We start from the raw sequence: 26,612 nt of genomic DNA, 5'->3' as shown, positions 1-26,612 counted from the left end.
TGAGACCCCAAGTGTGCTACCACCCTTGTCCTCAAAACTAAACACCTGCAAGTGCCTTACTCTCCTCCTCCAGAAGGATGCAAATCCTCATCATCACAAAGAAAAGGTTATGAAAACCAGAGGAAGAAGAGAGCATACAGAAGCCACAGGTTTTAACAGTGCAGCACAGAAATCGGGGGCAAAGCTTCAAACCAGGCTTTGCTTTGAGACTTGTGAGCCTTCCAGGGTCTCTGGAGCTGTCAGCAGCATCACCTGCTTTAAAACTGAAGCATAAATGTCTGTCTGTGCAGATGGCCAAGGCATCTGCATGCAGAACAAAAATAATCAGCCCTCCAGTTTTCAGTGTCCAGAGATGAAGGGTTAGTTTGCTTTCCCCCACTCAATCAATCCTTCACCATCTGCTGAGCCTGCTGGCAACTGCCAAGCAGAGCTGAGGGTTTAAGGGACACACGACTTTTGCACCTGGGTATCACAACAGGGCCTCAAGAATTACCACCAGCACCAAGCAGAGCTTTAAGTCTGTTCTCAAAGGTGCTTCCTGAGAGCTACGTGGAAATGAAGGGGAGAATAGGACAGTGCAGGTGTCTGGAAACTGAGATGATGGACAAACCATGAACCTCCAGAAAGGAGCAAAGTGACTCAGGATACTCCACCAGCAGTCAGGACAGGAGAGCATAGCACACTGCAGATGCTTGGAAAATGCTTTGATTTTTCAGGGAAGGCAATAAATGCAAAGCCCTGGAGGACGGTAGAGGAAAGGTTCATGTTAAAACATGAGAGAAGCCCTCAATTCCCAGGATTGTGCCTGAGTTCAGCAGGCAGTGTCGAGCAGATGGGTTCTCCTCCATGCAGTGCCTCAAACAGGGCCAGAGGCCTTTCCCAGTCATGGACCCTCAGAATACTTTGTCATTCATCACTCAACTCCAAAGGATGACGCTGCATCTTAAAATAAGTCTTATCCTCAAAAGGTAATCACAAAGTCCAGCAGAAGAATATTTTTAAAGCACACTATCTTTGGAGGAAGGTCACAAATACCCAGAGAAATCTGTGTAGACAAAATGAGGACCAGAGTTACTTACAAGAGACAAGAAAGCTGTGCACACTGATATAAAAATAAGTTTTAATAACAAGAGGAATTCTCTTGTCTTATGAACGGGTCAGAAGGGCAGCGGTCTCTCGGAATCTCATGGCATATGGAAGCCCAGTAATGAACGTTATTAGGATGATAAAAGGACTGACCTTTGGCTAATAACATCCCAACAAATGCATTCAGGGCTCGGATTTCAAGCTTTTATGAAACAGAGACTTTACGTTAATGTGTGCATTGTTCCTGGGGGGAGGAGGAGGAGGAGGAGGAGGTGTGCAGAAAGAAAGATTCCCTGAACACACAAGGAAAGGATGCCTGGGTTCCAGGAAAGGATTGCTGCTGAGACCAAAATATGCAGGATTCAGGAGGGGAAGAATTAAGAGACCCTTTAATAAGATCTCTCTAATGTGTAACACAGATCCCTTTGTGCCCAATAGGATTCACCTCACGGAGACTGAAATAGCACACACACCTCAGATGTGATGTGCAGAGTCTGAGAAGACGTCCAGGACAGAGTCCTTGGCTCAAAACTTCTGCAGGAAGAAACAAATCCCTATAGATGGTTACAGTTGTTCCCTCCATAAATGGTTTGTGTTCCACAGAACTCATTCCAGTGCTCATCTCCAGTTCCTCTCTGCTTACTTTAGGACATCAGCCTGCAGCTTCCCCAGATCAAACCTCTCCCAGTCCCATGGACAACTCAACTCCAGGCTGAGTTCATTGAGAAACTCTCACCCTTGGAAGCAGGACTGGCTTTTAAATATGCACACAAATTTCAGGGAAAGGTTACATTAATAGAGGTATAAAGAGTGATGTCACTGTTTTGAAATATTTTACCTGTTTCATGCACCAGAATAAAACCAGGAAGGAAGATTGCTGGTTCTTAGCTCAGATACAAAAATGGGAATGTTTTAATTCGGACCTAAAAAGAGACAGAACCTCAGCAATGATGCAAAAAGCTCTTGTGCTAATGGAAAAGCTAAACCAAACTGCTCTGGAGCAAGGGCTCCCAACCTGGAGAGGCTGACAATGCTGCGTGAGAGGTTTCCCTTGGAAGGATATTGAAAGTCTGAAATTTAATAGAGAAAAACAATTCAGATCTGCTAGGCTTCAAGCAAGTCGAGGGTACATTAAGTCCTTGCTGTAATGTAAAATTAACTTATTTAGGGAAGAATTTAAGTGCTACTTAAAGTACTGAAACCACTGACTGTAGATAATATTTCAGAAGCCAGCAGAAAGCAACTTAGGAGACTTTTTGCTCTCTCACCTCAAATTAAAAAAAAAAAAAAAAACCCACTAAAAAGCAAAGCAGCAGGCCACTCATCTCAGTTTTCACAGCTTTATACACCAGCCTGGAGAACTTGTAGTTATAAGAGGAATTACAGAGCAACACAGGCATGCACACAATGATTTATTGCACGTCTTGCCTGCCCAGTGGCGCAGAGAAGCAAGAGAGATGTGGATTATATACTGCACAATTTTAATTCTCCCATCCAGTAAACACAGCAAATATGAGTACAGCCTGTTCCCATTTAATGGAAGGATCCTTTGCTATTTGGGCATGATGCTGCTTACATCAAATTTGGTGGAAAGTTTTGTTGAGACTTGTATGAATAAGAAGGGATTGCTCTCTCATGAAAACAGGTGATTGATCCTTCCACTGCAGAGTAAAAATCTACATGGAAATGGCTTTGAAAAGTGATGGCAGTACTACAGCCTGAGTCTGAACATCCCTGCCTACACGGCTTTGAGGCACCACTTCCACCACAGGGCTCAGGGGAGAAGGGCCTTTTGGAAAACTTCCATTTGGACAATGCTGGAATCTAGGAAAATGTATACCCAGGCAAAAAGATTTTTTAAAAAATAGGCAGCTTTGTACCAACTGGTTTGGAATTTAATGGGAATTTTCACTCATGAGCTCAAAGGTAAATGAGTGATCAGCTTCAGGTGCATGCTTGAGGCTCCCTAAAAGCCTTGAGGAGCAATTGTGACATCTCCTTTTGCACTGCTGGAGAAGTGCTCCTCACAGGACCGGGCTGCCTGGTGCTGCCAGCAATAATGCCACCATTCTGTACATGACAAATGTCACAGAAATTAACCTTTTGCCTTTGAGAATCACTCCTCTTCCCAGGAACTACTTCAAAACATTCTGTTCCACATTTCAGCCACAGATTTCTCAGAAATGCCTCTTCACTGCTGCTTTGCACAGATACCTCAGCTTGTTCCCATACGGGGGCTCAACACACAGAGCTTACTTCTCCTGTGGCCTCTTCAGGCATTCCAGAGGAAAAATAAAAGGGCAGACATGAAGCACTTTCTCATTCTCTAAAAGGACAGAGTCACACTCCCCACTGCTCCTTCCCCACTGCCTGTCTCAAAGACAAAACCTCCACTTTTAAATCAAATTGAAGAAAACATTTGATATCCTGGTCTGGGAAGAGCTCACGCTGAAGCCAGCAGGAATCTTTCCACCAATTGCAGGAACAATTGAAGCAAATTGCTGCCAAACTATGAACTCTACCCTAAGTGGTCTTCGTTTTCTCATTGCTTTTTGTTTATTTCAAACTTGAGCTGAAACTAGTGTTCCCAAGGAAAAGCACAGCTACCTTTTCCTGTGTGCTACTTGTACAGGTAGCACAGCCAAGTCCCCTGTTTGTCACTCACTCCTGCAGCTCCCCCAGACCCTGGGCTCCATGAAGTGTTTGCAGCTCAGCCCCCTGCTCCAGGAGAGTGGAGGGAGATCAGAAACCTGACTTGACACCTGAGCTAAGAGGAAACCTTACTCTGCTGCCTGGCAATGCATTTAATTAAAGCAGGGCTGGATGGCAATGTGGAGATTTAGTTTCTTAAGCTGCTGAACTTCCCCTTGCATGAAACCCTTATGGCTTCCTGTGTCCTTTTGATGCTAAGATATGGCCAAGATCCCTGTCAAGTAATAAAGCAGAACCCAGTGTTCTGCTTATGGAAGTTAAAATCAGCAATTTAACTTCTGAGATCAAAAAGCAAATCCACCTCCCTGACCAAGCCCTCCAGAATTCCCAGAGGCCCCACAGACAGTCCCCAATTAAGGAGTCATCCTCTCTTTAATCAGGTGGGCTCCTCCTTCCTAATCAGATCGCTCTGCTGCTCACTGACAAGTTCTGCACAGATAATACTCTGCTGCCATCCACCAGCTCTTCATGCAAAGCAGCTGAGACAAATTAGGAAGACAAAGTTGTTAACAAAATAATTACACTAATATTCAAAGCAGTTACAGCATCAGGAAAAGGTACAGAAAAATGAAGCCACCTAAGAAAAATGTTTACCTGTTTATGCCAGGATTTAGGTTAAACACACAAAGATGACACATCTGTGTCAGAAAATTGAATTTGACCATTATTACTGCAAAATACACACCATGCACTCTTTTAACAGTCAAGCCCAAATGCATGAATCCTTAAGAAACACAGGTGGGTGGTCAGGAGAGAAGTGGGGGAGTTGTACTTTTGCTTTGGTTTTGGGGGTTGCTTTTTCCCCTTATTTTAGGTTTTAAGCCAAAGCAGATTTTTCTAGCACTGCTTCAGAAAGCAGAGTTCTCCTGCAAGCTCAGTATTAGATGTGTGTTTTGCTGGATGAACAAAATTAGATTTTATTTAAAGTGTGGGACAATGAAATAACACTTCAGTTTCATTTCCTTTTATAACTGCTCCTGGTTGGATTTCAAACACTGGGAGAATATGGGCACAGAGGACCTCAGTTACAAAAACCCAACATTTTAATTAACTGCTTTACTGCAGACAGGGAATTCTGCAAAAATTCCCATCAGTATTCAGAAGCCTATTAAAAATAATCTACATTTTATGCCTAAACTGATTAGTATCTGTTTCATTGTGGTATATGAGTACAGATATATTACTTTTTTTTTTTTCCCTCCCTTAATTCCAAATTATGCCTTTGGTTTACCCTCTCAAGTTTATATTAGACTGTTGCTTCCCAAGAAAAAACAGAATTTGGTTTGCAACTGGAGTTGGCACTTCCAGTAACCACCACCCAGCTGGGGAGCAGTGGCTGTTTGTGCCCCACAGCTCAATCCCCTGCAGCAGGAACCCCCACACCTGGGCTGAGTGGTTCCACAGGAACAGGTTTGTGCTTCCATCCAGGTCAGACAGAGCTTCTCCAATTGAAGCAGAAGAGGAAGCAAGTCAGAAATTGGCATTTGTGTTACTTTCCCCACTGCTCCTTTAGAAGCAACCAGCAAACCCCCAATTTAAAGCTGCCAATCCTGCAGGAATTGTCCCCCAGAGAGCCCCCAGAGCCTGCAGGAGCAGGAGGTTCCTGACCTGGATCATGTAGAGCTGGGCGATGCGATATTCTTCCACGCTCATCGGGAGAGGAATGCGATATTCCTTTATGAGCATTTTGGATACAAAAATCTCTTGGCTGCTCAGAAACACAATCCAAAAGCTTTTAGTAAAGGCTCCTTAAATAATGGCAAGGAAATGCATCGAGGATCCCTGAAACAGACAGAAAGGAGGGGGGAGGAAAGAGAGAAGTGGTTATTTTCCATTCTTACGACAGAACATCCTATTTAGGAAAAAAACCCCAAAAACAAACAACAACAGTCAAACATTAATTTTCGTAATAGTTATAAGCATAATAGCAGAGAGAAGAATCCCTGGAGTGCTACCAGACCTTTGATATCAAATTGAACAGAATCTTTCAGAAGAATTTTGATTTGCTTCAGGGGATACCATCAAAGCTATTACTCTCCTGACCTTTGCCATAGTATCAATCAGACTTTCATATGCAACAGCATCTGCACAGAAGAGATGTGACAAAAGCTCCAAATGAATAGGCAGATCTGCTGCTGCCCACAGTCTCCAGTGTCAGCCACACACTGGAGATGCATCCTCTCAAAAGCATCAGGTTTTATCCTCTCAAATTCATTTAGCAGCAAGAAAGAGCAATTATTCAACTTCCTCAGCCCTCAGCAACAATCTGATGAAGAAAGACCATTGGATTCTAAGAATAAAGACAGCAGAAATGTACATTTTTCCCCTGCTTTATTCTGAATTATAGTCTTGGTAGGACCCTTTCTTTTTGCACCTCCAAAACTGTCTGCTGGCAAGATCCTCCTGTCACTTCTGTCAATGTCAGGCTCATTTTTACACTCCCACTGCATGAGCATACAGTCAAAGATCAAACTGCAACAGAGAAAAATTCCATTGTACCCCACCTCAAGGCACTGTAACAGAATTACTAGTTAAGAATTCAGGGAATACAGCATTTACTACACCATGGTTAAAGCAGGAACTTTTCAAATACCTTTAATACCCCCTATGGACTGTGGATAAAGACAATAACTTTATGTAAGGAAGACTGTGAGGGGAAGAGGACACAAGAAGCAAAGTCAGCCTGGGCAGGATCTGGTGATGGCTCTCACAGCACACAAACCATTCACTGGGCTCCTTCTTGTCACCCAATTCCACCTTTCTGCTGTGCCTGCTTAGTGGACATCTTCAGAGAGAGCTGCTGGAGCCAAACCAGCCCCAAGCCCTGTGACTGGTGAAAACAAGCAAGAGAATAAACCCAACCAATTTATCTTGTGGATTAAACCACGACGTGGGAATCAGGAAACCGCACTGCTATCAACAGCCCTTAGTGCCAGTCGGTGTTTGCACAACACTTCACCAACCTTTTACGAGGTTTAGAGAGGCTCAAGCACATGTCCCTAGTCACAGAGCAGCCGGGGACAACATTCAGTGTTTAAACCCAGGTTTCCTGTGATGGCTCTGCCCTGGGCACACGTGGGGACACTGCTTGGGGACACAGCCCGGGGGACACCCAGCCCCATGCCATGGTGCACCCAGCTTGCCTCCCTGGGACTGCCACATTTCCAACCTGGCACCAAAGCAAATCCACCCCGGACGGACTCTTCTGGAATAGGGATCCGTCTGCTGCTGCATCATCTAAACAATTTATTTCCAAATTCAATTCTCCGCTGCATTTTATTGCTGTCAGAGCAATCTGTGCCCGTGGAGGGGAGGATAAAAAAGTCTCTGCTATGGCAAAGCCCGTAGAGAATAATTCTGGGAAAACTCTGCTTCCCTACACTGCCGGGCTCTGCACAGAAGTGTGTGCATCCATACACACATCCAGGATTTCCTCCATCAAACTAATCCTCCAGAACAGGTGAAGATAATCTCATTAAGTGGTTTTTAATTAGTGTCATGGCAAGGAACAACAGTTACCAGGCACAGGATGGATCTCAAGGACCAGATCAGCAATGGTGCAACTCCAGGATCCCAACTCTTGGAGCTGATGGCAGTGGGAGACTCAGCTGCACATCTTGAGCAGTTTGTTGTGCTTTAGAGATCTTTGAAAATTAGATTTAAAAGCTTCTCCCCTTGTTCCCCAAATGCTCTGAAAGTGATTCTGCTCCATCAGAAGGGCATCAGTCACATCTGTCCTTGCCACTTGCTAAAAATGGGATATTTCTATTGATTGGAAGAGATTAATAAAACAAAACATGGAACCTGAAAAGCAGTAAAATGGCAAGAAACCAGTACCAACATGGAAAAAATGTGTTTACAATGAAGTGCCAATCAGGTAATAATTCAGATGGCTGAGACACAAGAGGTTTATTTTATTACAGACTAAAAATCCCAACATTTTGGTCCCAAGCAGGCACAGCAGCAGCCTTGGCATGTGGAGTCTGTCTGGTCACAGCACTGGCTCCTGCTCCAGCTTCCTGCTCAGCTTTTATGGGAGCTGAGGGTTCAGCATGAACCCTCCTGCAGGTTTCTCCTTCCCTGTGGTCAGTGATTAAAAAGCAGCATTTGGGCTCAGCCCACAGGAGTGCAGGCAGCAGCAGACCCTGATTATGTGGCCATTGGAAGTGACCCACTCCAGCTACTGCAACCACCCCCTGAGGGTTGGGTAGAAAACAACCCTGGGAGCACAATGGGCAACACCATGGAGCAAATCCCAACCTCAGCCAAGGGAAAGGCACCTGAGATCAGCAGCCTGACACTGAAGGAGGCACAAAGAGAACAAACCTGACTTTTTTGCCTGGTTTTTAGCCAGACCAGCAAAGAAAAGTGAATTATCGAGGTATGTTTGCAGCTTGGGTTGTCTTTGAGTTGACAAGAACCTGTTCTTACCCTTGCAAGAGCAGTGGAGCCCAGGTATCACCATGAAATAAAAACATGGGATTTCACCAAATTCAGATCAAGGGGAACACCATTCCAGGTGGGATAGAGGTGACAAAATGGCCCTTTCAGACAGCTCACTGAAGACAGTGGCCTCCTTCCAAAATCCTGGGATTTCATAGAGAATCAAAGACCACTCATTGTATTGTCTAAACAAAACAGAGAAGTTTGCCTGCAGAAATGATGGGAGAAAGGAAAAAGTGCTTCTGGAAGCAGGGGAGCCAGCACACAGCTCTGCAAAAGGGGTGTCAAAACCCCAGCTGTGTCCATGGCACTCTCTGCCCCCAGCCCATTGCTGGAAGCAGCCAGAGGTGTTGGAGCTGCTCCACGTGCTGGGATTAGCAAACAGCCAGGGTTTCACCACTGGATTTTGGCTACACCAAGCTGGACTTTCCATGGATTTGCCAAACCCCTGTGGCTGCACAACTGGAAGATCCAGAGGCTGTTTGCAAAGCTCAGCCTGCAGCTGGCTTCCCAGCAAGAGGCAAGCACGGTGACGCAGGACATTTCCAGACTGGCTGCTGCTGCTGCTCCAGCCAAGTGGCACATTTGTACAGCCCCTTATTCAATTTATACCCCGAGCTGTAGTAACTGGGAGAGCCAGGCGCATAATTTTATACCTCAATTATTTTAAAATCAGGTTCTCAAAGCATCATAATTATGCTGCAGAGTCAATATCCTGCTGAGATGAGTCAGGTCCACCTCTGAGCCATTGCTCCAGGCTGTCTAAAGGCTCATGCACAGCCTGCTGCTTTTACTTCCAATTTTAACAATCTCCCTCACAACAACAAACTCCCTAAAAAAAGTGCCCGTGCTTTAAAATCAGGGGAGGATGATCTGGATCTGCAGAAGCTGAATAGACCAAAAGACCCAGCAGAATCTCTCCATTTAACCCATGAACTTGGTTCACTTTGGGAGTGTCTGGGCAGCCTCCCTGGTACTAAGGGAGGTAGCAAAGGGCTGATAACAACTGACAGCTCGTAATTAAGGAGTAAGTTCAGTGTGTGAAGGGTGGTTAAACTGCACTACTGGAATGCTGGAGGCCAAATCCCAGCCAGGCTTCCCAGGCTAGCCCCGAGGAGATGGAAACTGAGTGTGACAGCAGAAATTCCAGCTCCTCGAGGGGTTCAGGGCAGCAGAACCACTCATGCTGTGGGCTCAGGCTACAAAAGAGCTGTTATGACTCTTCCCAGCTGTCACCTCAATGACAAATTTTGACCAGCTCACTTTTTCCATGCTCAGACTGCTGAGCAGAGGTTTCTCAGGGCTGCAGTGAGCAACGCCCCAGCAGCAGGAACCCACCTCAGGCCATGGCTGCTGCTTTCCTTTTCCAACAGACACGAGAGAGAGCACCTGTAATGAGCATTTTCCAGCCTCACAAAGGAGGTTCATTTTATGCCATTATAAAGTTAAAAGGAAAACCCATCATGGAGGCTCACACAGCAGCGGGTAGCAGAAGCAGGTCCCAGCCCCAGGTCTCAGGTTCTCATCACCCACTGCCTGCTCAGGGCTGTGCTCTCTGTAGAAGCTGAGAAAAGTCTCCTCTATGAAAGAGCACACTTGTCAGCTAAGGATTGATGTTCTTGACTCAGTTGTTGAACATTTTTCCCTGCAATATTTTCACATCACCAAGAAATTTAAGATAATTAACAGAAACAACTGTAAGAAAACCAAGCCAAACCTGTAACAGCAAAAGGCAAAGGCATTACCTGAAGACCTCACCTACCTTCCTAAAGACCTTCCTTAGGCTTTCTACATCACCTTTATCCCCCAAGAAGATGCTTCCTTGAAGAAAGCAATATCAAAGAGATGTCAGCACTGATCCCAAGTGGATCAAACACTTGGACTTTGGAAGCAACACCAGGCTTAGCAGCCCAGCTACCTTTCCTCTCCTGCAGAGCTCCCTGGAGGAGGTCACTATGTCTCCCATGACTGGAAGCGCTGCATCCTTACTGTGCTGGGATTTATTTATGCCTTTAGAAGCTGCAGCATAAATGGGAAATAGAATTCCAGGACCTAAGTCAGCAGTTTTCAAAGGCAGCCTCGGGCTCACACCTTGATTAATGCAGCAGTTTCCCTCCTGGCCCAGAGCAGTCTTGCTCAGCTTTATCTGTCCAGAGTGGCACTGCTGCAAAGACCATTCCCTGTCACTGTGATCCTGCTTGCCCACAGTGTCCCTGCCTCTCAGAAGCTTTCCACGAGTATCTACAGAGCCTTGTCAAGCCTTGCTCAGCCCTCACTCACCAGCCTTGCCTGCCCAACCCTCTGCAGGAGCTGTGGCACACACGGCCCAGGATCCACCCCAGGGACCAGCACAGCCTGGCATTTGTCCTGCCCACATCCCACTGCTGGCTCCACGGGAATGAGACAGGGCAGAGAGGAACTTCTTGGTTTGTGAGTGCTCAGCACACTCTAGGCTGGAGTGGAAGTGTCACTATGAGTCTCTCATGACTGATCACTGCTCTGTAAAGGTCAGGGGCAAACACAATTAATGAGGCTCTTCCAAGGAGATGAATAACGAGTGCTCGTATTTTACCATTCCCTTCTCTCCCCTCCTCACCCAACCCCACCAAAGTGATCTCTCCACTGGGACTGTTTCAAGCCATATCCACATTGGAAGGTCAAAAAGCCTCAGCATTTCTATTTAGTAGCTTTGTGGCCACAAACCGCTCATCACTACTCTCAAAACTGTCTCTCTCACACACACACGCACTAAACTGAAGAGAGAGAACAAGGCTTTGAAAATCAGCAGTTTTCAGTTTTCACAGTGTGGGTTGTACCTGCTCACTGACAGCTAAGCAGATTTAAAAACTCATCAGGCCTGGGGGAAAAAAAGAAAAAACTGATCAAAAGTTAAAGCTCCTTAAAAGTGCACAGTTCACACACTCTGGCTCCAAGGCCACTGTGTCAGTGTGTGACTCTGGGCGGGGTCGTTCATCCTAATCCCCCATCTCATCTGTCACATCTTCAGAGAGAAAAATTACCATGCAGATGTTTGCACATCCCAGTTCCATGCCTGAGCTCAGATCCCATCCCACAGTGAATCAGCAGCTAATGAACAAGTGCACAACTGCAGTGAGTGTGCAAGAGTGTGAGTGAGTGTGAGAGTGACCCAGCCACGCTCTGGGTGTTGTTCAGCCCTCCCAGCCCATTGGGGTGATCCCAGGGTGATCCCACTGGAGAGGTTTGTCCCATTCCAGCCCTCCTGGGCCCAGGGGCTGCCGTGCAGGGGCAGAGCCGGAGTCCTTGCAGTGCTGGAGCAGCAGGAGCTCCCCGTGGGGCTGGCCCCTGCCTGCAGCACAGCCAGGGCACAAGGCAAGCACAAGCATTTGTGAAAATCACCTTTCCCAGGTGTGAAAATCACCTTTCCCAGGTGCAGGGCGAGCTCCAGAGCCCTCGGAGGCAGCAGCACAGCGAGGGGCTGAGGACAAACACTGCCCCTTGGTAAGACAGGGTGAACAAGTTGCATTTCCAGTACTTGATCTTTTTGCCATTATTAGATCCAATTTGACGTCACTTATAGAATTTAAGAGCTCATTGTAAAGTAGACGTTTATTACAACTGAAGGATGGAAGCAGTCCAAATGCAATATAGCGACACTGGAGCTATTAAATCTTGTTAGAGTTCACTGGGCAGCCAAATACTGGCTTGAAGCAACGTGAGGAGAAGGGGAGGGGGGAAAGTAACACCACAGCAAAGCGTGCACAACAACACCCATCACCTTTTCTGCTTCAACATTCTCGGGTATTGTGCTGGCTTTTTGTCCTTTCCAGTCCTATTACTCCTTCAGCACCGGGCAGAGGAAAAACCGACTCCCTTCCTTCTGCTTTGTGAGTGATGGTGTGGTGCAAGGCCAGCCAGCCCTCCCCAGCACACAGGGACTCCGGGGGGATCAGGTGAAGTCCATCAGCTGAACTTTGGTTGGAAAATTAACATTTCAAGTCCTGCCGTGCCTGGAGGTTATGCAATAACGAACTAATAAAGAAGCCATTAAAAGAACTAATAAGCACACTCGAGCCACAGATGAGTTCAGAGGGAAAGACAAACCAGCCTCTAATCCTTTTGCTGATACTGGGGATAAAGATGAATATTAAAAAGAACGCTGACATTAAGGTTTAAACGTTTCCAAGTAGTCTGCATGAGGAGAGCAGCCACAAACCCCAGTGTCCTGTGGCCAGGCTGCAGAGCCTGGTGAGCTAAAGGAACTGGGCAGATCCTGCTTTTAATGGGGCTGCTCTTAGCCCAAGACTCAGCATTATCCACTGAAAACAGGCCAACATTACACACACAAATACATAAATATAGATGTGTGATATATATATATTTATATATAGACACACACATATATATAGAGATACATATATAAATACACACATAGGGAAACAAAAATAAAAGCAGCACTGACAGTGTGGCAAGCACAGCGTGCTGGCTGAAAACAGACTGAAAATTGCTGGCAGCTCATTAAACTACTGTAAAGAAAAATCTATGGAATGCCACAGGCAACCAGCATGGACAGGATTTTTCTTTGGTTGGTGGCACATCCATTAGTCTGAAGGGCCACTGGCATGCAGAAGCCTGCACACTGTGGGCAGCAGTGGCAGGGAGATGGGAGGCAGGCCAAGTTTAAAAACAAAATAAGCATATCTAATTTCCCAGGTAGCCTCCCTGGGAGGTTATTGCATTTACACTTTACAGCTCCAGGTGCTGCAATCCCTCTTCCTGACAGAAAGCACAAGGGAGCTTGGTGCAGTTCCCACCAGCTGGTCAAGGCTTCACTTGTATTAAGTAGTAAAATCCCAGCCACAAATCCATCCAGGCTCTTAATATCCATGTCCACACCACCCCTGTTCTCTTTCTCTCCATCAGCAGCTGCACTGGACATCACAGTTTTCTATTAAAACATCAAGAGCAGAAAGTCATGAAAACTCCCACTCTTTCATCTTACCAGTCATTAAGCATTAAAGTAAGAAATTGAGAGCAAGGAAGCTGAAATCCAAAGCTTTATGTACTTCCTGTGGCTCTTGTTCCTACCCTGCTGCACAAGGCACTTGAAAACCACTCAGTCCCAAACCCATTACAGCCATATCCCACCTCCCCTGCAATGGCAACCACAGCACTCATTCCCCATTTTATAGCTTATTTATTCATGGGTCTTTGTGCTCATCTTTTCCAACCGACAGCCCATTTCAGGCTATTTCTCAATGTTAATTTGAATTTTTATCTCCAAATACTTGCAGATCCACTAAACCTGCTTTTGAGACACAAAAATGCAATTTTGGGATTTGAGTCAACATTGGACAGCCCGTGGATTGCTTCCTCAGTAACTCCCCATTCAAACTGAAAAGGGTCATCAACAGCTACTTCACTTTTTCAGTAGTTACAGTCCTGATGGAAAAAACATTTTATTCCCTCACTTATGCAGATATCATGTGGAACAGGAAATGAGCATTCAGAGCTGGTTTAAAAAGACTATTTCATGGAGGAAAACATTGTACCATTGCAAAGGCAGTGTTAGAGCACTGTGTAATACTTCACACTGGTTTCATTAGGCTGAGACTTGCCTTGCCTAAGGGCAAAATGGGGATAAAGAAAATAAGTCCCACTCCATCAGAAGAAACTTGTAATGACACCTAAAATTCTTACATGGGGGAGCAAGACAGACACAGCAGTGAAGGCTGATGAAAAATGGTGCAATTGAGGTGGAAAGTACAGGGCCATTTTGCACAAGAGCAGTAAATGTTTAATATCTCTGTTGCATCTTACATCCATAACACCAACAGATTAACAAGGTTTCTGTGGCTGGGTAATTTCTTTGGAGTTTTGATCTTGGAAATAATTACACTGAATATTTTATAAGCGCCTTTGAAAGTTTTTGTTTCTTTTTTTTTTTAATAAAGAAAAAAGAATTGCTTGCTGCTCTCGGACTGCAGCAGGGTAATGAAAGGGCACAGCTAATCAATACCCACTTTCAGTTCATTAGTCAGCACATTTTGGGCTGCTGTTTTTTGTTCCCTTCCACCATTCCACATCCCACATATGGAGTGATGGTGCATTTTTAAAGCATCACATCTTACTGCTTTTGCAAATCATCCTTAATGCTAACCACAACATGGAACACCCAGCCTCTAAATACCACCCACACCATTTAGAGGCTTCCAGGGTGTTTCCAGCTGAGCACTTTTGCCAGCTGAGACAGAGGAGGCCCAAGTGCCAGACGAGTTCTGTTTCTCCTTTAGTCTGGGTAACAAACTGCTGGGTCATTTCTGTCCCTCACTCCTCTCTGAGAAGCCTAAAGAAGGACAAAGCTTTGTCAGCCGCTTGGACAGCCCCAGCTCGAGGACAGGCAGCTCCAGGCTCCTCTTGGGGAGCTGCTGATGCCACCAGAGCCTTGGCTTTGCCCCAGATCCAGCTGCTGCCCTGCAGCCACAGCTGCACCTCCACTTCACGCAGGACCTGTGCACATGGTTCCAAAGCAGGATGCAATGGTCAGTTCAGGCAGCAGAGACCCCAGGGGTACTGCCAGGTGTTACCCACATCCCCAGCTCTCACCTCCTCCAGGAAAACCCAACATACTCTGCCCACTCCATAAAAAATACAGCCCAAAGTACACACTGTGATCATTTAAAATAGAGCTGAAACTGGAAACTGAAACCAGGACTTATAAAAAAAAAATAAATTGGAATTCACCCAAGCCAAGGACAGGAGTGGTACCTAAGGAGACAAATGCAGGTACTGGCAAGAAAAGAAGAAACAACATTCTCTGAATCATCCACCCAGAGCAGAGTGCCTGGCTGGGCCCAGCTGTGCTCCCTGCAGCAGCTCCCAGGGCTTGAGGGACACATTAAAGCTCTGCCCTGGCCTCAGGGACAACCATCATTATCCCTCATTTGCAGGGAAATGGAGACATAGGGAGAAAATTATCTGGTCCAATATTCAAGAGAGAATTGGTGACAGAGCAGATTCAAGACTGGATCCAACTTTTTCCATAAAATAATTTTTTATAAAGAGAGGAGGGAGTGGAGTAGCTCAAGCAAATTCAATTTTCCTGATAATTGGCACGATTCTGCAAGGAAAAAAAAAGGTGAAGAAATTTTTTTCTTCTTATCAACTGCCTTTCAAGATATCAGTAATTTCTGCAGAAAATAAAACAACTCTTGAAAATATCAAATTTCCCCAAGAGCCCAGAGGTTCTCAGCACACATCTCACCCCAACTCCTGCCACCCCCAGACAAGCCCTTTTCCTGCTGGAAAGCACATGGGAGCTTCGAGAACTTTGCTGTTTTGTTGAAATCTTGGGAGATGCAGTAACATGAATGAAGACTGGCAGAGCTGCCCAAGCAGCCTGTGACACTCAGACCAGCGTGGCCAGAACCAAACAGCCACCCTCCCTCTTGAGAAGGGTTATAGACCTCCTGTTTCCACAAATGATAAGGAAAGAAACTACTCAAGATCAAAAGATGCTCAAACTCTCACTCACAACAGTATCCTCAAAACCCCATGCAAATAAACCTTGCTGGGGAAATATTCTCAGATGTAATTAAGTGGTGCTCTGAACCCAATTTTTGCATTAATATCTTGGGCATCACAAACCAAACTCACATTTCAGCTGTCAAATCCACAAGACAAAACTTTGAAGCAAATCCTTTGGCCTTTAATTCTGACCCATTTTGCTGAACCCCTCTCACAGCCCTTCCCACTGGTTTCAGAAAGCCAAGCTCTGGCTCCACTCAGAATTCTCTCCAGGAAACAATTCTCTTTTCCACACAAGATTTCTGGATGTATCAAAGTATTTAACAGCCATACAGCACATATTGTGGTTTCAGCCTGACAAAGCAAGCAGAGAACTTTCCCAAGGGTGGAATTCTCCTGTTCCTTGAGGACTCATGTGTGGTTTTATTCCTCAAATTAAATGGGATTTCAACCACCTCCTCCAACTACAAATTCAGCTTCACAAGTCCATCAGGGTGTCCTGCAACAAGGTGTCACACTGCACATGTGAGGCAAAACAAAGCAATTTTATGTAAATTAAAACAAAATAACAAAATCTGTTTTGTGACCTCCTAGACCCATTCAAATAAACTTCTCCTTTGTTCCCCAACAAATATCCAAATTGCTTCAGAATGTTCTTTTTTGAAGTGTCCCTTACAAGGCAGTGTTACAAAAGCAAGCTTACTAAGGGTTCAAACACAACATTTTTCTTTTCATGAGATGCACCATTGGATGGAAACCTTGTTGCAGCCTGGCAGCAGCTGAGGAAGCAGAGCACAGAGCAGAAAGTGTCCAACCCCCCCGGTTCAGATTTCAGGGATGGCTCTGACCGAGCGCTGCAGTTCCCTGCCCCAGCTCCTGCCATGGCCCAGCCACTTGTTTCACACCTTGGGAATTTGTCCATCCTGGCTGAGCCAGCTCTGGCAGCTCTGGGATTGCAGGAGCACTGCACAGCCCCACATGCCCTTTGCTAAAGGGCATTACAGCTGTATTTATATCTGACATAAATCTGCTTTGTAAACAGTGACCTGATTCAGGAGCTGGGCTTTCTTAGACAGCCACATCCAGAGCTGTCACACGTGTCTGCTGCTCCTGAGGGACAGCCTCTCAAAAACCCACAGCTGGCAGGTGGGAGGCCAAAAACACCCAAAGCTGGAGGGTTTGGGATATCCATGAAGTGTAACAGAGGAGCCAAAGGACTTCAACATTCCAGCTTGATCACAACATGGCATGAAGGACAATTGGTCTGTGCAAAAAAAGCTGCCTGCAGTCTACAAGAAATGCAATAACTGAGGGACAATAAAGTTTGGATAGTTTAGTCCAAAATTCACTGCAAACGCTGGCTCACAGTCAAAACAATCAGGAGCTGAACTGAAAGTGACACTGAAGTTCTCACTCCAGGCACCGGCCCCTGTTTTCTCATCTCATTTCTATTCTTCTGTTTGCTGCCAATTCGAAGAACTGTGACCAAAAAAATCAGCCCATTAGTCTTGTTCTTAGAAGTGTTAAGCTCTTGCTTATGAAGTTAGTGTTATCCACTGAGTCCATAAATTACAGCTAAAGTACATAAGGAAGCAGTCATGACATAACCCCAATTTAATCTGAACCAGGCCACCACAGTCAAAGAAGTGTTTTTCAAAATGTTAATTAATTTTTAAAAGAATGGATCAAAGGGGGTTCGCAATTAAAAGAATACTTTAGGAGACAAGCTAGAGAGGATTGTCCACTTTATTAATACAGCAATTTAATAGCTATTCAACATGTAATAACTTCTCCTTAAAAGTCAACCCTCCCCCTTCTCCAGCAGATTAGCCACCCATTTGTCAGACACAATACAGCTTCATTAGCCTAAAAATTCCATTTCTGCTCTTCTGCAGATTTGCTTTTATTTTCCTTCTGTCGGTAAGCGAAAATCCTGAATGACAGCAAAGTCCAGAAATCAATAACACAAACAGGGCCTTGGTCTTTCAGAGGTTCCAGAGTTTGGGAGCAGCATTCCCAGCAGGGACAGCACACACTCAACTCCTGCAAGAGCCAGGTAGGAAACCTTGGGATCAACCTAAACAACGCTGCCCAAATGCACAGCAAAGGCTCATCCATGAGCTGGGCCTTGTCTGGAAGAGCTCACAAATGAAACTTTTTCCACCCAAGGATTACCCACCAGCACCTCACAGCCTGACTGGAACTGGAGTATGTCACTGAAAAGAGGACATACAGCAATTTTACCAAAAGGTTCCCACTGCAGCCTTGAAGTTTTGGGTTAACCATTGTCATCACATGTAACACACAAGCAGATGCCTCGTTTCTGGGTGGGTGTTCAGCCAGTGCTGAGGCTCCACAGACCTGCCCAGAAGGTCTGAGCAGGTGAGAGCTCAGACAGGGACAGCAGGGACAAGTCCTGGCGCTGGGCACCAGCAACGTGCAGTTCTCAACACCTCTGAGAAATGTGCACTCAGGTGTCCTGGAGACACAGACAGGAGACACAGCAAAGCTCCTGTAAGGGCAACCTACAACTCAATAAATCAACCAGAGGAGCCCTGAGTGCCTCACTGCTGCAGCCACAGGCAGACTCTGCATGGATTTCACTGCAGCACCAGAGCTCTAGGAAGTCCTTATTAAAAGACAACAGAAACTGAAAGAGGTTACAGCTAAGGCTAATACCACCCAAAAGCTAAAGCAAACAAAAACATTCCAGTCTAAGATTTTTCTGCAGAGACCATTCAAGCAATTCTTAAGACCATTAACAGCCCCATGCCCAGGCTCCAGTACAAATGGACACCTTTCCTCCAGCTCCTGCAATTTTCAGGAATGAATCCAGACATCAGCAGGATAGGAAGTTCAGGATATATACAGCATTAGTTTCCAAGAGAATATTTATCATGTCACGTGAGACCAGCATTTTTAGCCAACTTGGGAGAAAATAGACAAGCTGCAAAGCTGCCCCAAAAATACCCGTCACGACAATTACAAGGAAGAAACACAAAGCATAAGCAATGGCAGCACTAACAATCCATACTTTGAGTGAGAAGCTGCTAACAATTTTTTCTTAATTGCACAGACCACTGCCAGAAGATTATCTCAGCTGCTCAGGTGTGCAATTCGTGTTTCTAGTTTAAAAAAAAAGAAAAGGTATCAATAATTATGTAAATCCAGGACCTTATCCTCTCTGTTCTCCCACTAAAACACAAGCTTTTGCCAAGAACCAGCTGCCCCTCCTTCCTCAGGACAGCACTATTCAGCTTCAGCATTTTTAACAAAATGGATAAAGAGTAAAACCATCCAAGAGGCAGTAAAAGCTGAACAACTTATCCTAGGCTAGAGGTGGAGAGAAAAGAGCCTGGCTGAGGGGAGCCACCCGTGGGTGAGAAGCCTCCCTGGCCACGTGTGGTGACAGTGGCTCTTCCCAAGGCACAAACCAGCTCCAGCTCCTGCAATGAGTAACTGCAGGGCTTGCAGGAGTCAACAGTTGTAATAGAAGATTTATTTTTGTCACTAGAATCAGCGAGGGTGACTCACAATAGGCTCAGGGAGCCTCGTTGATGAGTTTCATTTTATACTGTCACTTTTCACCCTTGGTTCTCAGAAATACCGAGTGACAATAATGACAATAGAGTATAATAGTCCTAATTAGCTAATGGGAGAGAAAACATCCAAGCTCCAAACGAACCAGAATTGCTACTTCTAAAAATGCAATGCAGTTGATCCCTGTTGATCTCTGAAATTAGAAGAGAAAGAAGAATAGCCATTCTCTTCTGCACATTCAGCAACAACATCCCCACAGCCCCATCAGGAGAAAGAACACGAGCAAGAGCTGTTCAGAGCCCTGGCTTCAGGATGATTTACTGCTAAATACATTAGCAGCATCCCCTGCTGACAAAATAAATGGGCCTGACTGTATCAAAAACCAAGCAAATCATTGCCTTCTCAAGCACAGGTTAATGCATTTTTTCCCAGCGATGCTAAAGAGGACAAAAGGACAATGGCAAGCTTTGAAAATGACTTGCCAACTAAGTGATGGCTCAATAATTACGTTTTGGAAAATTTTCCTTGCATTTCACCGAAGCCACTCTCAAAGCAACTGAAAGCACCCAACAAAGAGAAGCCAGTGTGAAACTTGCTCTGTTGACTTGACCAAAGCAAAGGGCTGCTCAGGACAGTGGACTTGGTAAAGTCAAATTCAGGACAACCACTACTGCTCTTTAAAGCACCAAAGTTGGTTGGAATCTTTATTTAGGACTGAAGTCCAGTAGCTTTCCTCTGAATAGGGGATCACATGGAAGCTATTTTCTTTGTGGAGGATATTTTGAGCTGAAAATATTTTCCAGTTCCATGCTGACAGACAGATTATAAGTACACTGTTTTACAGAATAATGGACAAGTTTCTGAAGCCTGTCACAGGGGAAAGTAGAGAAAGCAGCATTTTTCTCTTTACAGTATTTATTCCTGCAGGAGTTTACTCTTTCAAAATAAGGTCATGTGCTCCTTTAGCACAAAAGGACCCAACTGAGCAGAGCACAGCTATCTGTTCCATTTGTCATCCCAGGCAAGATGAGATAATCAGATTAGCCAAACAGTTACAAATTGCACACATCTGAAGGAGAAGGAAGCAATTTTCTCATATTCCTCTCCCCAGCAATCACCTCCAAGATTTCCAAGACAGCAGTGTCAGCCTCCCTAACACCTCCCAGTGCTGAGCTCCTCCAGGATTCAGGGACAAACTCCTCTGGAAGCCCCATGTCAGCTTGTCACATTTATTGGAGAAAATGGTTTGCTGAGATGATGTGGTAAAAGCCTGCATTAATACCTCCAGCGCCATCCGCACCTCCAGCAATGTTCCCTAAGAGAGTTCCTGGATTGGCTACAAAAACTCTCCTGGGAGAGGCTCCTCCACCCTCCCCACCCAAACCAACATGGTCTGGGTGCAGCCCAGGGGGTGATCCCAGGACAAAGGGGATCATTCACTGTGTTCCTGTCGCATCTTTCACCCCGAGTGGCCCAACAACTCTTCCTGCAGAAATGCTGACAGGCCGAGGGCAAGGGCAGCACCCAGGCAGGAAGCTGTGGAGCATAAAGAGGTTTTAAAACCAGAGGAATCAGCGAAATGTGGTATTTGCACCACAGGCAGCTGTCTCCAAAATCCCACCTGAACCCCTTGTTTAGGGTTTGGTGTGCCCTAGGACCGAAGCTGAAGTTATCACGTTCTAAAAGGAGAAGGGGATTAGTCAACTAAATTCCTTTATACCTTTGCAGTCCAGTTCTTACACCCAAAGACACTCACACAATCTGCACTGAACAGTCTTTGGAAGAAACTCCCTGAGCCAGTGCAGCAAATGAGCACAAAGTTACCAGCAAGTACAAGCCTCCTGCAGCTCCTCGGCTTGCAGGTGACTGACAGCATTTCCACATCAAAAGCCTTGCACGGCACAGACCCATCCGCCAGGCAGCACCACCTTAAATTGCTCATTTGCTGGAACACGAGGTGCCTCATTTTCCTCCCTAAGACACCACTAATCCTGTATGCAGGGCTAAAATATCTCTGCTGCCCAGCCTGGCGTTGTCAGTGCTGAGAAACACTGGAAACCAGAGTGCTTTGATTCACACTAAGGACAGCTGAAAGAAATGTCAGCAGTTTTTATTTTTAAATGCATGGAGTGCTGTGCCCAGGGTTAGGAACGCTCCCAGCTCCCTCAGATGTTTTAGCACATACCAGTTCCTCTGAAAAAAGGTGGTAGAGACCTTCCACTCAATAGTGCCCTTCTTGGGGTCAGCCACAGAAATCCCTCTTCTCCTTCATTCCCCAAACAATTTTCCAGCTCTGGGATGTCTCCCAGCTTGCATCACACCCCAGGGGACTGGGGATGGTAAAGGTCTATCCTCAAGCTTGCATGGAAACAATGGTTTGTGCTTTTTGACTTAATTATTTCACCTCCAGAGGATGGAGAAATCATCTGTGACTGCCATTCCTGTAACTGGAACCCCCAGATAAATGTCAAACATCCTCTGCTCCTGTCCTGCATCACAAAATGAGCACAAAAAAAACCACCCAAAAGTTAAGCAATACAGAGACAGACTGTGCTGCAGTTGGGAGAGTTACACACACCACCCAAACTCGTGACATTCCCATAGAAACCACGGAGGGAAAAGAGAAAAGCCTCAAAAAACTGACAAGATAAAACACACATGGTGAAATCTGTAATTCTGGTGAAGAAAATCTGCATGTGCAAGTTCCTCCTCAGCTCTCCAGCAGCTCAGGCACTCAGGGCTAACACAGGTAACACACAACTGATGCCAATAAAGCTTTTTTTCAGATCCCTCAGGCTGCCTGATGGGAATAACCACACATTCCCAGGAGTGGCATTTCAGAGGACAAAGCTGTTGGGTATTAGAAGCAACTTTTCCCTTGTTACTTATGGGCCAGTTCTTGCAGTTAAGTGTCACTACAAATAAAGGAACTTCCTTAACTCTTCCTTAGTGTGTGTAAAGCCTTTCAGAATGCACATTTTTCTCATTAGCAGAACCAGTTAAGCAAATAAATATTGGGATATGCAAGAGAAGCAATTGAATCTTTCAGTCATATACACATCCCTGTTGGGAAAAAAAATCCAAGGAAAAAACCCCATATTACTACCAAGAGCACACAAGTTCAGCTAATGAGCTAACTGGCCACTGACAGAAAAAAAACCTCAAAAACCTGAAGTTTAAATGTTCTGTCACACACTTCCCTACTCCAGACAAGTGGTTTTGTGTGACATCAAAAAAGGGAAAGAGAAAAAGAAGAAAAGGGAAGAAAAAGACAGGAATGAATGCTTAGCAATGGCTTTTAAATTGCTCAGGGTGCTCTGCTCCTGTTCAGGAAAACTCAGTCATATTCCAGTGCTTGGCAGAGGCAAGGCAGCTCCACCAGGAGAGGCACCAACACGCATGGAAGGAGGTTGGTTGTCACAAACTGAATCATTCCCTGAGATGCCTGATGCATCTCCAAACCTCTTCCAGCCAGAGGAATAGCATCCACAGCGTGCCTGCTGCTCAGCTCAATTGACTGCACACCCCCCCTGAGCTCTACTGCCAAAGGCAGAAAGAAAAGCCAAGCCCAAATCCAGGAGGTTTGGAAGTGAATCTGGACACCAACACTTTTCTGCTCATCCAAGTTCTCCATCCCAGCAATGCCATGTGAATCTCCCTCTCCTGGGATGGTTGGGATTTTATGAACCCATTGCCCCTGGTTTTTTCCCAAAGCTTCACCACCAGCATCTTTCATGCAGAGCACGTGATTTTCTGCTTAAGAAAAATAAAAAACAGAATTGTTTTTTCGGGTCTTGAGAAATACTTGAGTCTGACACATGGTTTTTTTCTGGAATTAGTTTCTGAATATACACTCTACCTACCACACCATCAAAGGCAGGGCTAAAGACACTAACCAGTCAATACATTAAACAGTTTATCTTGTTAGAGGTTTTACAGCTACTTAATAATGAGTTTTGGTAACCACTGCCTGTATGTGTCTATTACTGTAAGACAGTCTTTAAAAATATATATAATCTGTAATAGCATAACCTTTCCCTTCAGCTGCAAAAAAACTCTGTACTCCAATCAATATCATCTGTAGCAAGAAACTAAAAAAAGATCAGCAGGAGCCATAAAGCACAGTAAATTACGTTCAGAGAACAGCTCTACTGCCACCATATTTTATAGAAATTCTATTTAAAATTCACACATACAAAAAAAAATTAGATATACAGAAAAAAAAACAGATCTGGACAGCAGATAAAGCAAATAAGTTGTGCTGTCTGACAAGCAGGATAAGAAAAGCAGAAGGGTAGACTGAATCTGACCTTTGTGGGTCAGTCACATTTTCCATGTGCTGCCAAAGATCTTTCCCCAGGGGGAGGAGGGGGCAGCAAGAGAATCAATTCATAAAAAAACCCATCAGTGTTTACACAGAGTAACCAGTGAGAAATGATTATTTTACAAATCAGAGTAAATCTCCCATCACTTATCTGGTCGAGAGGAAAGTTTTGCATCACCCTGCAGACGTTTCAGCCTTTGAAGGTTTTACACATCTCAGAGTCTGAGAACAGCCAGGCCCTTCCATCACACAAAATAACAAGCATTCCTCCCACTCTGAATCCAGAGGCACTGAAGGGCACCACAGCAGCTGAGTTCACAGAGCACCAGAGGAGCACAAGCATTTCTTTAGCCAATAACAACAACATTCAAAACAAAGCTACAAATATAAACTCAACCTGCTTAGGAACCTTCCATTGCTTAGGAAACGAGTTATTTGCTCTTTAGCTTTACTGACCTTCCTGAGCAAAAAGTCATGAAGAGATGCTGACATGAGGAATCAAAGCTGCTGCCACCTTGTCACCTGGACACAGGAGCCATAGATTTATACCCCAGAGCCCAAGCAGAAAGGAATCTCCAAGCAGTAAGGAATCAGGTGTTTGTTAAGAATAGCTGGGTATCCAAAACAAACAGGTTGAAAACGTGGATAAACTTAGTACAGCTTAGGGAACAAAAAAAAAAAAAGATGCAAGCCCCCCTGCTTTTCCTGCTTGCTCCTTTCACAAAAGCTTGGAACATCTGCAGGAACTGCCTCTCCAAGTATATCCAGGGTTTACTTACTATTTATTCCCAGGCTAATCTCAACCCTCCAGCCCTTGCCAGAGCTGTCTGAGGTGACCCCGTGGCTGCCCCATCTCAGCTGCACTCCCCAGGGCTCCCAGGCTGCAGCTCCTGAGAGAGGTGCCAGCCAGGGCTCTCCTCCCCTGCCAACGCTGCTCCTCTCACCTACACCAAGAGCTTTTCCTTCTCTGCTCTAGGGCTACTCCCAGTCAGAGTCGGGAAGATGAAAGGAAAGCAGATCCAGAGGCATGGCTGGAAGTAGAAGTAATTAGGATGTTGGAAACCAAATCAAAACAGAAGGTACAGCTTTTAAGAAGTCCTCCTCTATTAATCTCAGGCTCAGAGAGGGATAAAAATGTTTCTATTCTAATGATGATCTTTGAAGAAAAAACTCAGTTTTGGCACAAGGAGTAAAGGTAACTCCCAAACTGGAGAATTAAGCAGTACTTACATTTATTCCTATTTCCTTAGCTAAGCCAGGTACAATTACCTCCAATGCACGTTTCCATGCACAATTCAAAAATTAGGAATATCTCTAATCTAAATCTAAAAGAGGGACTTGAGACACCATAGACAGGTGATGCTCCCCATAAAGAGCAAACACAGCAATTCTGTCATTTTCTTTGAAAAGCTGGTGGTTTAGGGTTGTTGTTTTTCCAGGGATTTTGGTTTAATGGTGCACTTTTTTCTTTCTACCTTTCTGCCAGCTTCCCTAGAAGAAAACAAAACAAACCCCTATGACTAATCCTTCACTTTGCCAGCTGACAGAAACCACCGTGTTACCACAGCACATTTAAAATAAAATTACAATTTTAAAGGGAAAATGTAGAAGCACATTCTGGTCCTTTGCCTTCCCCCTCATCCCCGAGCCCTCACCCTGCACTGCCACCCCTCATGAGGCAGGGCTGGAGCTGCTCCCTTCACCTGGGGGAAGCCCCAGCACCTCAATGATGCCCTGACTGGACAGAAAATCCACATCAGAACAGAGAGGGAACTTCTTCTGCCACCCACAACTGGTGTGAGAAGTTGCCATGGAGGAAAGGGAACTGCTCAAGGGTCTTGAGGTACTGTGAGACGCTACAGCCAAGCCAGAGGGAATATAGAAGCAAATTCAAGTGCTCCCACAAACCTGAAGCTTCCAGACAAGAAATTACCAGTAATTACTAATAATATAATTTTCATGCAGCACTCATCAGCAAGAACCAGTTCTGTCCTCACAACAAAGAGGAACAACAAAAGCCACAAACAGTTACTGAATTAGCTTATTAAGATCTCTGGGATTTTTTTGAACCTTCATAACCATCAAAATTGGTCTGAATGCACAAACATGATTACAATAAAAAGGCCCAGATGTCTTCTGGACACGGCAGCATCAGATCCAACATCATTTTGCAGAAACCTCACACTGAGGAATCTCTTCTGAGGGGTGAAGGGTGCTCCTCTGGAGTCACTGCCCAGCCTGGTCCTTCACAGGAGGCACTGCAGCACAGGAGGAATTTCAGAAGCTGCTACTCCAGTTTCAAACATGCTCCTCTTTTAAAAGACCTCACACTTATCAAATGCCAGGGGTGGCCAAGCAGAGTGGTCAGGGCATAGCACAGTAAAACAAACAAGCAAATACAAACAAACAAACACAAACACCAAACAGCAAAAAAAGAGAGCCCAAAGGCTGCAGCTGATTTTCCTCCTGTGCCTGTCACGATTTCTCATCAAATCAGAAAGCCCAACCTCCATCAGATGCTCTGCTGGTTAAGAGCCAGGCACAGGCAATGTGACCTACAGACCACAGCAGACCCATTTACATCAAACATTTAACCTCTGGGATGAAAAGATCAGGAGGCCCATCCTGGTGGTGAAAAAGAACCAATCACTTCATCAGTGAGGTGGTCCTGAAGGGAAGGGAGGCCCAGCAGTTCAGAGAGGCTTTGTCCAGCTCTGCAGAGCCCCTGCACTGCCCAGAGCCAGGGCACCAGGAGGGGACAGGAGCCCTGTGCCCAGCCAGCAGGAGCAGAGCCAGAGCAGGACAGGGCTCATTCCAGAGACATTTTTAGCACAAAGATGGGCAGAGCACAGCAGCTCTCCTGTGCTACTGCATCCACCCAGTTTCCAGAATTTCCAACTCTATAATGATATGGTTTTCCTGGAAGAGCTCTTCTAACTGCATCAGAGGACATCTCATGAGCACACCCTTGGCAGCACCGTGGCCATGGTGTGGAAAGACT

At 45.3% G+C, this 26,612-nt stretch overlaps 1 protein-coding gene across 4 annotated transcripts in view; it reads right to left on the bottom strand.

Moving 5' to 3' along the window:
• PITPNM2 (phosphatidylinositol transfer protein membrane associated 2) overlaps positions 1–26,612 on the bottom strand; it is a 126,272-nt gene that overhangs the window by 58,594 nt on the left and 41,066 nt on the right. For all 4 annotated transcript variants that reach the window (XM_071445019.1, XM_071445018.1, XM_071445020.1 and 1 more), the window contains one exon: positions 5,407–5,580. In XM_071445019.1, the coding sequence (XP_071301120.1) occupies positions 5,407–5,484 (78 nt within the window). In that variant the 5' untranslated portion in view covers positions 5,485–5,580. The remainder of the gene's footprint in view (positions 1–5,406; positions 5,581–26,612) is intronic.

The sequence above is a fragment of the Agelaius tricolor genome, unplaced genomic scaffold (genome assembly GCF_023055355.1).
Source record: "Agelaius tricolor isolate 1412-34295 unplaced genomic scaffold, bAgeTri1.0.p SCAF_20, whole genome shotgun sequence".
NCBI lineage: Eukaryota > Metazoa > Chordata > Aves > Passeriformes > Icteridae > Agelaius > Agelaius tricolor.
Note: the sequence above shows the minus strand (reverse complement) of the source record. Positions and strands in the feature narration are given on the sequence as shown.